At 43.2% G+C, this 13924-nt stretch overlaps 1 protein-coding gene across 3 annotated transcripts in view; it reads left to right on the forward strand.

Moving 5' to 3' along the window:
- The window catches only part of LOC126248341 (solute carrier family 41 member 2-like), a 530019-nt gene that overhangs the window by 499008 nt on the left and 17087 nt on the right, over positions 1-13924 (forward strand). For all 3 annotated transcript variants that reach the window (XM_049949243.1, XM_049949242.1, XM_049949245.1), the window contains 2 exons: positions 6319-6463; positions 6716-6862. In XM_049949243.1, the coding sequence (XP_049805200.1) occupies positions 6319-6463; positions 6716-6862 (292 nt within the window). The remainder of the gene's footprint in view (positions 1-6318; positions 6464-6715; positions 6863-13924) is intronic.

The raw sequence follows: 13924 nt of genomic DNA on the forward strand, positions 1-13924 counted from the left end.
GCCAGGAACTGGCATTTAAACACTGGCCCAGTCAAGTACATCACATTCAGGCACAGCAGGGCCACACCTAGCACCTGTTGTGGGTCAGGTGGGAATCCTCACTGTGAACTCTGCTGCCATTGGTCCATGAAGGAGGGACCTCTGCCTGTCTGCCCAGCCCAGGCAGGCAACACCATACCATCCGCCCTCCTCTGCTCCTCACTGTCAGTCCAGAATTCAACTCCGGGCACCGCCATCACTATGCCTCTGGAATGACCCAATTTTATCCATTAGAGAAGATCTGGTGGCCACCTGTGACTGCAGAGCAGCCGCATCCTGCCAACTCAGCTTGCCTTGGATACTGGAGATGCCAGTCAGCACTCTCTGCCAAGCAGCGTGTGCATACTGCCCAAATACATCTATGTCTGCAGCTATGATGCTGGAATATTACGAGGGAACTCTGGGCCATGCCAGAGAAAGGAGCACAATCAGAAGAGTGTCTGAGCTGTATGAATTGGTAAAGAACTAATAGAGAGTTCTTGTATCATTACTAGGACCCACCTCTGCTGATGTCCACATTTCCCACCTTCGACAGAGAACCCAGCCCGCACTCAGACAGCCTACACCTCTTGCCTTTATAGTCACAAAAACAACAGAAAGTCTCTTATTATGGGCAAAATGACTAAGCGTAATGTTTCAATGAAGTAAATGCGCATCAGAGCAATATAAATACACTATGTGATCAAATGTATCCACACCCCAAAAACATACATTTTTTATATTAGGTGCATTGTACTGCCATCTACTGCCAGGTACTCCATATCGGCGACCTCAGTAATCGTTAGACATCGTGAGAGAGCAGAATGGGGCACTCCATGGACTTCGAACATGGTCAGGTGGTTGGGTGACACCTGTGTCATACATCTGTACGTGAGATTTCCACACTCCTAAACATCCCTAGATCCACAGCATCCAATGTGATAGTGAAGTGGAAATGTGAAGGGACACGTACAGCACAAAAATGTACAGGCCGACCTCGTCTGTTGACTGACAGAGACTCTAGACAGTTGAAGAGTGTCACAGTGCGTAATAGGTGGAGCTGTATCCAGACCATCACACAGGAATTCCAAACTGCATCAGGATCCACTGCAAGTACTATGACAGTTATGCGGAGGTGAGAAAACTTGGATTTCATTGTTGAATGGCTGCTCATAAGCCACACATCATGCCGGTAAATGCCAAACAAGGCCTCACTTTGTGTAAGGAGTGTAAAAATTGGACGATTGAACAGTGGAAAAACGTTGTGTGGACTGGCGAATCATGGTACACAATGTGGCAATCCAGTGTCAGGGTTTGGGTATGGTGAATGCCCAGTGAACATCATCTGCCAGCGTGTGTAGTGCCAACCGTAAAATGTGGAGGTGGTGATGTTATGGAGTTTCTCATGGAAGGGGCTTGCACCCCTTGTTGTTTTGTGTGGCACTAACACAGCACAAGCCTACATTGATGTTTTAAGCACCTTCTTGCCTTCCACTGTTGAAGAGCAATTTGGGGATGGTGGGGTTGTGTTGGATTGTTTGGGGGAGGAGACCAAACAGCGAGGTCATCGGTCTCATCGGATTAGGGAAGGATGGGAAAGGAAGTCAGCCGTGCCCTTTTAAGAGAACCGTCCCGGCATTTGCCTGAAGCGATTTAGGGAAATCACGGGAAACCTTAATCAGGATGGCCAGACTCGGGATTGAACCGTCGTCCTCCCGAATGTGAGTCCAGTGTGCTGGGGATGGTGACAGTGTCTTTCAATATGATCGAGCACCTGTTCATAATGCACAGCCTGTGGCGGAGTGGTTACACGGCAATAATATACCTGTAATGGACTGACCTGCACAGAGTCCTGACCTGAATCCTGTATAACACCTTTGGGGTGTTTTGGAATGCTGACTTCATGCCAGGCCTCATCGACTGACATTGATACCTCTTGTCAATGCAGCACTCCATGAAGAGTGGGCTGCCATTCCCCAAGAAACCTTTCAGCACTTGATTGAACATATGCCTGCGGGAGTGGAAGCTGTCATCAAGGCTAAGGGTGGGCCAACACCATATTGAATTCCAGCATTACCGATGGAGGGTGCCATGAGCTTGTAAGTTGTTTTCATCCAGGTGTCTGGATACTTTTGATTACATAGTGTATGTCTGAATTTTGAGGCAAGGGGATTTCCTTTCACTGGAGTTCGACAGCACAACCATTGTGCCAGGGCCATGTTGGACAGTGAGATGACTGGGCATCACCAGCAGCAGCCATGCATTAAAGACTGGGCAGTGCCTGTCACTGCCAGCACTGAGTCCCTCACAAAACTTAGTGCCACAGCACTGCCAACCTGCCATCCATACCTGCTGCTCCCACCAACAAGTTCTGCATGGGACTTAGTGCCTGAGCACCAGCTTCCATCTGATTCCTGCCAGTGGGCAGCAGGTCAAATCCCATACACAACAGTCCCCCCATGCTGCCATAGTGTACACATGTGAGGCTGAGGGGCCACTCTAGGTTCCATCCCCGACAGAGAAGTAGCGTGCCAATGGTGTCGTTGCTGTGGCCTACAGAGGGCACCATCCATCCACATGCCTGCCATCAGCAACACAGGGTTCTCATGCATCATCCTCTCATTAGGACAGAATCTGCTGCCTGTATATCAGTGTCACCCAGAGAGAGTCATCTTTTGCCTCACCGAGTCACAAGAAAACATGTATTGATTGAGTCATGACAAAGCATGTACCAATTTTGAATAATGTATTCTTTACTATCAGCAGTGTTTCCACTGGTCCCTTCAGCCCATCAGCACCACTATTCACCCCACCCAGTGCAATTGCACTCTGCAGAGTGGTGTCAGGGGATCTGACATCACTACAATCAACAGTGAAGGGTGTGCACCCCTGGCAGCATGACGTCCGAGCCGCAGCCTACAACATTGATATGTGGGGTATTCTTTTGTGGTGACAGTTATGGTGTCAAAGCTTAGGGGGCATGACAATAGTAGGTTTACTTTGGTAAAACTGAAGGAACCAGTATAGGGGTAACTGTAGAGATGAGTGGTTAGAACATGAGCATTGTATATTGTACAGTTTGCTTGGGCATTTGCCACTTGTTCTGAGTCTGTAGCAGGTGTTTGCTTTACGTTTAACTGCTCTGGGTGCATGGCTAGACAGTGTAGTGTGTCCAGGTGGCTTATGATTAGGCAAAAGAAGTAGGTTGGTAGTACAGGTGGCCACAGTGTGTTCTATCTGTGTTATTGTTGGATTATTATTTCTGCTTTTTTTTATTTACTTTTTTATTATTAATTCTGAGTCAAGAAAATGAGTAATTGTGAGGCAATGGCAAAAATCAGACACGCAAGGTGTTCCCAGTGAGAAGGCTATACAGTCATTGGTGAATCAGGTAGCTCAATGAAGAGCAGATAAATTGGTTTCACATATCAAACTAGCCAAGAAATATGAGGAGATGTGTTTGTCAAAGTCACAGACTCTAGGAGTGGCTCCAGCTGTTGGTAACCTGGCTTCTTCCTTTTCTGGTAGGTCATCTGAGGATGTATTAGCATTTGCAGAGGATCTCAGGTCATTGGCTGTCATACGAGGTCAGTCAGATAACAAATTATTACAGATAGCAAGATTCCTTTTAACAGAAGAAGAGAAGTCATCTATGTGGTGCACAGAGGCACTGTAAAAGCTAGAGACTTTACTCAACTTAGATGGGGATTAGAACAAAGATACAGAAAACAGAACAGTACATGGTTTTTCCATGAAGAGTTGAGTGTGGTTTCCAACAGGTATGATGAAGCAGTACAAGATTTTGTGGATAAATTAGGAAACTTAATGGTGATATTTATGAGTTAACACAGAGTGAGGAGGTAAATGAAGTGTTGCTGCAGAACCCAAGTAATGTATGCCTGATGCTTTTCTGAGAGGTTTAGCACCAGAGGTTTAGCACCAGAGGTGTCTAGGTGGTTGTGCACAATGGTTAGATTAGCATTGGAGAATGAAGAACCTGATCTGTTAACAGATGTGAAGGATCAAATTAATTTTTTAAATTGTGGACATATAAGGCATGGGCAGAGGCAATGCTACCAGCCACGGAGCCATAATAATGATGGTGTGGACTCCAGATAATTTAATAAGGGTAATGGTAGAGTGAGTCTGGGGAGCAGGGGGGGGGGGGGGGCGGGGGAAGAGGTACTTGTTAAACCTCGGAGGGAACCCCAGAGCCGCTGGATCAGGAGGATTGCTGCACTGGAGGTGTGGGCTGTAAGAGGGCACAGGATGCTGTTAGGACTGCAATTCATGAAAATGGGGTGGTGGGATTATTATGGGTTTGTGAGGATATACTGTGAGAAATCTGTCGCAGATTAGGTTTGGGAAGGGCTGGGGACACTCTCTGTGAAGGCCTTAGTAAGACCTTCAGCACACTGGGTAAGGGACTTGCCAGACTAGTGGAATGTGTCTTGACCATGGGTCCATATTATGAAGATACTGTCACTAAACTTGAACCAGGCAAAGGTTTTAGGATTTTGGATTGCTACGAAGGCTTTCTCTAGATGGCCCGTAAACAAGTTGGCATAGGAGGGTGCCATGCAAGTGGCCAAGGCCATATTGCAGATTTATTTGTATATCTTTCCCTGAAAGAACAATTACTAGTTATTTGTGAGGGTATAATTAGCTGTACAAGGAGTGAATTAGATGATAGGTTTGGAGTCACACCCACCCAGCAAATGCTCCTCTAGTTCCATCATGGGATTAGCCCAGTGTATCAGAGGGCAGAGTCACCTCTGAAAAGCATCAAGTTATATACCAACTCTTCTGTTATTTCTGCATAGCATTTTATGTAGGCTTGACCACCAATCAGCTATCCATCTGAATGATTGGCCATTGCCAAATGGTGGCCAAGTGCAAAGTTGACCAGCCCGTGGGAGAACACACAGCTGAGCACAACATGTAAAATTTCAGTGGCTGCTTGTGCGTTCAAAATTTGGTGCATTGTTACCTTACTACTTGAATTATTTATACATAGTGACTTGTAGATATGATTCCAGAAATCATGTTGGTGGCATGTTTCTGAACAGAAAAAATGTACTGAAAAAATTATGGCCAACGTTATACCCAATATAGAGGCAAAAAAATGTTTCATGGTCATTCAGCTGCATACATTTCCAATACTCTTTCCAATGACACTGAAGAAAGTATTGTCAAAGGTATGTACACCTATGCAGACCCAAGGAACCAATCCTAAATAAACATCTGTGTTTCAAAAGATACTTGCAGAGATGTACGTGCTAAAAACACAATTCCTCCCCGCTGCTCATACACATGAGCGTACTGGTAAGTCTTTCAACAGTTACATCTGACTCCAGCACACCACAGCTTGTTACAGTGGTTAAATATTGGACTCGTATTCAGGAGGAATGGAATTCAAATGTCTGTCTAGCCATCTTGATTGCTTAAGTCTTATCTGGTGGTCAGTTTCTTCAAAAAACTCACAATATATTTTTTTACCTCATCCTTCCTCTATTCAACAATATTGAGTGTTCCATCTCTAATGGCCTCAGTGTTAACAGGACTGTAAAATTTAATCTTCCATTATTTTTTCTTTCAAAACCAAAACTGTGCCCTCCTTCCTCAAATAATTGCTTAAATATGCCAAGTACAAGTCATCTCTCTATCTAGAAGTCTAATTAAAATAATCTTTGCTTTATTGCCTGGGATGATCCTGTCCAGGAGCTTCATGCTATTGTCATGGTGCTGATGTGAAATTTCTATGGTGTTGGTTTGATGTCCTTGGAACCCACTTAACACATAATTTCATTGACAACAATTGCTTTATGACAGTTATGTGCAGTATCGGTCTGCAGAAAACAGCTACCAAGCCATACTTACTCCTTCATGTCTTCATTGTATGGCTGACAGTGAATTTTATCAGTGCTACATTTTATAAATTTAAGAACATTCATCACCAGTCTACCCTTGCAGTAAGTATGAGAACAAAATAGAACCACCATTTGTAATTACTGGGAGAGAGTAGAAAGTGCAGTATGATAGCTATAACTCGGACCTCACCGCATACACATTTGCTTTTCACATCACATGGCCTTACATCTTTTGTCAATGTAGTCAGCTTAATTTTATGGATAGTTCTTGAATTTTCGTAAATGCCTGTGTGAACCATATACTGTATTTCTGCACTGTATTATTTTTTAATCTTTTGTCAGATGGTCTCTTATTTTACATTTTTTGAATTGTAGATCTTGTTGTTTGTTTTCTAATTAACATTTACCCTACAATTTCTACATTTCACAGGTTCAGGCAATTGTTGCTGCTATAGTAGTAGCAATATTTGCTGTCTCTGTGAATGCAATCATGGAAGGGGCATTTCAGTACACACATGCTCTCCTACTTGCTTCCTCATCTCTTGCCACAGCTACAACATCATGCTTCGTTTTAGGTATGTAAGTATATCTCTTATGTTGCGTGGCTCCTCCAAGTACAGCATATCTTTTAACAGCCCTTCAGAGGCTATGTCTTAAAATTTCCTGTCTCCTTATTTTCCCTGTATTTTACTTTAACTGAAAGTGAGACTGAAAGATTGCACAAATAAATCAGCCAACATATTTGTCTAAGCAAATGCAATGTGGTATTTGGGATAACTACTCTTCATGTTTATTTGAAATCTTTTTGAAATTAATTTTCATTTCAGATTTTGTACTGAGTGCTGTCATATTGATATCTCATAAGCGGAAAATGAATCCAGATAATCTAGCTACTCCTTTAGCTGCAAGCATAGGGGATATTGTTTCCCTTACACTTCTTGCCAACTTTGCATCGATTTTTTATGAAGTACATGGTAAGTAACTTTTTGCAAATTTTCTTTTTCAGCATTGACTAAGATTCTGATGTGATCTGTGCAGGTTAGCCTAACAAAACTAACAAAATACATACAGAAGATGGGCAAGTTATAATGTCACTGGACTCTACAAGTTGGTAATATATTTGATTGTGTGCACTTAGCTTCACTAAAGTACAAAAAAGGAATTGAAACTCAAGAGTGTGAGTACCCAGTTCATATACTTGAAATCTTAACCACTGGACCCACTGCAGTGAGACATAACAGGATTGTATATAGGGCAGTGACAAACTCCTGAATGACTTTCAGAATCAACACAGCAGACCTGAGAGAGGTTAGGCATAAATTTTGAAATGTCAGTAAGAGAGAAAGTGAAGAAACTCATCAGTGAAAATTATCTGCAATTAAGAATAGAGTTTTTGTTGTTAATAACTGATTAAATAAAATAACAACTGCCAATGTCACAAGTCTATTATGTGGTAAATACAGACAATATAAAATATTTATAATTTACTTTCCTGGAAAGTCATGTTATCTGTTATTGGTAGTGGATTTTTTCTTCCATACAGAAAAGCCACATGGTTACTGGACAGAAACATATGCAGATCTATTGTTAAATTACTTTTAAAAGATCAAAAATTAAGCAGCAGAAATTGGAACAAGAATTGAAATCCCGTGTAGCACAGTTGAAAATTAAATGCAATATGCCAGTTTTTCACTTCATGTTTGACACCTAGAAGAACTAATATTATTTGGATCTCATGTGAAAATGATGCTGTCAACAATCTAGCTTTATTATTAAAATAGTATTATCTGTAGATACATGGTGCAGTAACTAAAGAGGCTGTCGGACTTCTAATGGTGGATTCTATATCAGAATGCTCAATTCTCAACTTTCTGTGCCAAAACCCAGAGTGTAGCTGTGCCCTCAGTTGTGATGTAAGACATCTTTTGACTTGATGCTTTTAGAAAAAAAAAATATGGTTAAAATGGAGAAAATGCAAGAAAAGAGATGAAAAGCAATCTGAGATAAAATCACACTAACTCTTCCCCAGTCTCACTGTCCCAATCACATGACTTAACAATTAGGTGATTATGATGCCATAATACATATCTGCACCATATAATATGAATTCACCTCTCAAATACAATGAGGCTCAGTTCTGTTTCACAGTATATGTGACAATATTATGGCTAGAAATCAAAGATGACCATATCCAATGTCACATATGATAAAATTGGTGATAATGAAGTAATTCAAAGATACCACTCTCTGCCTTTGCCTCATTCAGAGAGAGGAGGGGAAGGGAGGGTCAGGCGGGGAAGGAAAGGGCTGAGTGGGGAAGGGATGGGTCTGGACTGTCTCTTATACGGACTTTGTGACTCCTGCCAGGAGTGGAAAGAATAATTATTTATACCAAGGGAAATCTTCATTGTAGCTTTCATGCATCGTGTAATAACAAAAATAATACATTCAGAATTGAATACCATGAGGAACTCTTGTAATTAAGGTAATTGCTTGTTAGTAGTATCATAAAGTAGTCTGTTGCTGCTTGTATTGTGTTTTCACTTGTAGGAAAATGTTTGAGTTGTGTTCAAATTATTCACATGACTTAACATATCCTACTTGTTTATTCAAAAACAATAAAAGAACTTCATAACCGATTGATAGCATAATGTTAAAATGGTCGTATAGGAGACTTGACGTGTCCAGTTAGTACTGCTAGCAACAATACCTGCTGCCCTCCATGCGGAACGGTACAGCTTCCTCACTGTGACATTCTGCAGTGCTTGTGCAGAGTGTATCAGCATACCTCCCAAAAAGGAGGTTTATTCAGGCAAAAATGAGACAAAATTGCTTAAATTCACTGTAGCATCAGCTCACCTGACATGAAACAGCATATTAGGATGGTTTTCTTGTAGGCTAGAGTATCATGCTAGATGTTATCCTACATATGTCGCTGATGGTGATGGGTTGAGGGGGGCGCTGTGTTGTACCAGTTAAACAGCCCATAATTCCAGGTGCTTTATTATGGCACCCCCATCATAGCTCAGTACAGGAAGTGGCAGTTTGGCGGTGGCATTCAGTGGCTTTCTGCATGTTGTTGTCTCCAATACTGAAGAGTGCAGCACCGGCTGGGTAGTGGTCCATGATGCGACCCCATCTGTCAGTGGTGGCTCCAGCTCTGGGTGGCCTCAGATAGCTGTGACATGCCATACAGAAGGTGGCAGGCCGGTGATGATGGCTGGTGAGCTGCTTCCCAGGACCGGTGCTGGCCCATTGTGGCAGTGGCTCCAGGTCCCGTGGTCTCCACCACACTCAACTCTTCATGGAAAAACCATGTACTGTTCTGTTTTCTGCACTGATGTAGAGTCAAACTGTGGTCCACAAACAGCATTCCAGACAGCAGCCAAGGAGCATAGCTCTGTGGCGACAGAGCTGCAATAACGGAAGTGACTTTATATAAACTCATTTTACTCGGGAGGCATTCCTTATTGCCAGTAGGCTCTTCATAGGCATGTCATGGTTCCTGTGGTGGAAGGGCTTGGATATTATGAGAAACTGGGGCATTCCTTTGGACAATGTGAGCTGGCAGATAGGGGAGCAATATAAAGATTAACCCTTATGCGGTCGCGCGGCTTCTCGTAACGTTAATAGTCGCTCGGGGTGTTGCTAACACCCCAAATGAAAGTGGCTATAATGACATTGTTGTGCAGCATATCACTGATATGAATATGTTTACTTCACAAATGGGTATCTAGAATGTTATCTCCTGGTACATTACCGTTTTATTTAATATTACTTTAGTATTAAATTGGGTTATTTGAAACACATGCAGTAATTCCCATTTTCTTACAATATTTTGTTTAATTATTTATTTCTATTATTCTTCATACTGTATTACAGGTATAAGACATTATACATATAATTAAATGTTTGTTCAGCCAACTTATACAAACATTATATGGAATCAGTCACTATCACTGGCTGCAAGGGGTTCGTTATCATAACACTTTACACACATAACTTTCAAACATCGAGCAGAGTGCAATTGAACTTTTATATCTTTACTATGAGAACAAACTGTGCAGCGCCTGGGCTTAAGTATTCTTTGTTCAGAAATTGGTGCATTGATGATGTCTTCAATTCCCGCCATTTTTGCGGCTTTCTGTCTAACTTGTTTAGGTAGGGAGTGAGTGGCTGCTCTCTTGCACACTATGGGATTTACTAATGACCTTCTGACATCACTTCTTTAGGAAATCCTGCCATTGTTATTATTTGCATATACACTCCTGGAAATTGAAATAAGAACACCGTGAATTCATTGTCACAGGAAGGGGAAACTTTATTGACACATTCCTGGGGTCAGATACATCACACGATCACACTGACAGAACCACAGGCACATAGACACAGGCAACAGAGCATGCACAATGTCGGCACTAGTACAGTGTATATCCACCTTTCGCAGCAATGCAGGCTGCTACTCTCCCATGGAGACGATCGTAGAGATGCTGGATGTAGTCCTGTGGAACGGCTTGCCATGCCATTTCCACCTGGCACCTCAGTTGGACCAGCGTTCGTGCTGGACGTGCAGACCGCGTGAGACGACGCTTCATCCAGTCCCAAACATGCTCAATGAGGGACAGATCCGGAGATCTTGCTGGCCAGGGTAGTTGACTTACACCTTCTAGAGCACATTGGGTGGCACGGGATACATGCGGACGTGCATTGTCCTGTTGGAACAGCAAGTTCCCTTGCCGGTCTAGGAATGGTAGAACGATGGGTTCGATGACGGTTTGGATGTACCGTGCACTATTCAGTGTCCCCTCGACGATCACCAGTGGTGTACGGCCAGTGTAGGAGATTGCTCCCCACACCATGATGCCGGGTGTTGGCCCTGTGTGCCTCGGTCGTATGCAGTCCTGATTGTGGCGCTCACCTGCACGGCGCCAAACACGCATACGACCATCATTGGCACCAAGGCAGAAGCGACTCTCATCGCTGAAGACGACACGTCTCCATTCGTCCCTCCATTCACGCCTGTCGCGACACCACTGGAGGCGGGCTGCACGATGTTGGGGCGTGAGCGGAAGACGGCCTAACGGTGTGCGGGACCGTAGCCCAGCTTCATGGAGACGGTTGCGAATGGTCCTCGCCGATACCCCAGGAGCAACAGTGTCCCTAATTTGCTGGGAAGTGGCGGTGCGGTCCCCTACGGCACTGCGTAGGATCCTACGGTCTTCGCGTGCATCCGTGCGTCGCTGCGGTCCGGTCCCAGGTCGATGGGCACGTGCACCTTCCGCCGACCACTGGCGACAACATCGATGTACTGTGGAGACCTCACACCCCACGTGTTGAGCAATTCGGCGGTACGTCCACCCAGCCTCCCGCATGCCCACTATACGCCCTCGCTCAAAGTCTGTCAACTGCACATACGGTTCATGTCCACGCTGTCGCGGCATGCTACCAGTGTTAAAGACTGCGATGGAGCTCCGTATGCCACGGCAAACTGGCGGACACTGACGGCGGCGGTGCACAAATGCTGCGCAGCTAGCGCCATTCGACGGCCAACACCGCGGTTCCTGGTGTGTCCGCTGTGCCGTGCGTGTGATCATTGCTTGTACAGCCCTCTCGCAGTGTCCGGAGGAAGTATGGTGGGTCTGACACACCGGTGTCAATGTGTTCTTTTTTCCATTTCCAGGAGTGTATGATGAGGGCATTAATGCAAGCAATGTCAATGATTCAGAAAAATAGGGCAAGTGGCCAGCATCTAGTTTTTCTTGAGGTTGAATAAGTAGCGCACATTTCATCTATTGTGTCCACTCCTGTTTCCTGGATTATTTTCCTCCACAGTATTAGTGTCAATGGCACCATCATGATGCAAAGATCAAAGGAGAATAACGTTTTTGCCCTTCTTTGGCAATGGTGATATCCTTTCTGAATCCAAAAGGCTGCTTCTAAGTTCACAACCTCTTGTGCAAACAAAGTTTGGATGGAGCTCCCTCTTATTCTTTCTAAGAGTTCCTACTACTGTAAGTTTCTTTTTCAGAAGCTCTTCAGCCAATGGTATGGAACAAAACCAGTTGTCTAGAGTCACATTTGTCCTGTACCTTTGATGGGCTGTATAAGTCTATTTGCTATCTCCTTAGGTGAATTTGACAGTTCAAAGGGAGCCCCTGGTTGTTTCCCAACATAGATTTCCATCCCCAAAGTATATAAAGTTCTTGCATCACATAAGTTGAAAATTTTCAAACCATATTTTGCAGGTTTGCTAGGTATGTACTGTCGGAAACTGCATTTGCCTCTAAATGCAACCAGTTGTTCATCCACTGTCATATATTCAGACACAGTATAATTACTGACACAGTCTGACATGAATAATTCGAAAACTTCTCAGAACGCAGCTAGGCAATCAAGTTCTCTACGCTGTGGTCTATCTCGAATATCATCAAATCTGAAATAACGCAATAAGAAACGATAGTGCCATAAACTCACTGCTGCGTGAATTACTGCAATTCCAAAACCATTTGTGTCCCATCAGCCTTTCTGGTTTTTGTGTCCTGCCCTGTAATGCCCAGCCAATATCAACAGACCCAGAAGAGATTTGAGTTCTTCCTCATTTGTTGGTTTGGCATCACAGTCTCTTGTGAAAAATGATGCAATGTGTTGTATGTAAATATTCGCACATGGTGTAATTGTTCTAATTATTATGTCATTTATAAATATAAAAAAAAGTCCACAGCAGTTTTCACAGATTTTGTGATGGCTTTTACACCAGGGAGATGAATAATGAGGTCTACACTTCTAGTTCTTACATTTCGACTAGGACAACTTTTCATCCATTTTGTAACCTTATCCTTTCCAATAAAAAAAAATCATGCTTGCTTTCATTATCCGCTGCACTTACTTGCAGTTCCAGTTCCAGGTTGTCTTCATCCTCCGTTTCCGTATCGCTGTGATGAGAGCGAACTTCACAACTGTCTGTTTCCTCCTCTTCCTCTTCTCCTCCTTCAAAAGTTTCATCTAAGACCTCTTCCAGAAGCTTCTGCACTCTTTCTTGTTCTATTCTGTAACAATCCATAGCTGTTTTAACTGCAAAGAGTGCCAAAATACAAGCAGCTGCTACGGAACACAACTGTACGCTTTCTCGCAGCACTGCAACATAAAGAGTCACACGGGGTGCCGACAACACCCCAAGGCACATGGTTGCATGTTTTCTTGGAACTTACACTTCCATTGTAGATTCTATTATTACTGAAAGCTTTCATATTATGTCCTATAAAGGTACCAAAGAACGTGATGTTATACTCCTAACCATTATGTAATAATCCATCGATAAGAATGACTGGGGTGTTCTCAACACCCGGCGCGACCGCTTAAGGGTTAAGGTGAATGCAATAGTTGTGTGTGAACTGGGCTTTTCTCTGTTGAATACAGACCCATGATAATGAAATGTGGAGCATACTGTAGTACAATCAATTTTTAACTGCAGTGCATTTCACAAGCTCTCCTGTTTTCTCAAAGGTGAACATGGTTTGTCATAGGTTCAGGAAGGATGGGATATGAAACAAATGAGCAGCTATCTAGGAGAAGTCCATGATAATAATCAGCACTCTTGCTTAACATTTGATATGGACAATGTCTGTCCTATAGTTGAATATGATATTCTCTGCATTACACTTTCTAGTTTTCTTGCTGTGTCAAAGCTGACTAAAACCTCAAGCTTTCAGTGATAATCTCCATCATCTTTGTAAGATGCAGCTTGGGGGACATGCAGCAAAAACACCAAGAATGTTTTACACCAGGATGCCAGAGTGAGAAACTTTTTTCACAATATTGCCTAGCAAATTAGTAATTTGTTCAGGAAATGGTGGTTTTGTATATGTTTCCATGTCCCAGGTTTCTATTTCCACCTGAAATTACCCACAACTCACCTCACACTGTTCTCTGTCTGTGGTGGCCTGAGCTGCATGTCTTCCCAAGGACTTTAAATCCTTCACAAGATAGGTGGGCAATCTTTACATTACCCAGTATACACATATAGTCACATATATATT

Source organism: Schistocerca nitens, chromosome 3 (assembly GCF_023898315.1).
Source record: "Schistocerca nitens isolate TAMUIC-IGC-003100 chromosome 3, iqSchNite1.1, whole genome shotgun sequence".
NCBI lineage: Eukaryota > Metazoa > Arthropoda > Insecta > Orthoptera > Acrididae > Schistocerca > Schistocerca nitens.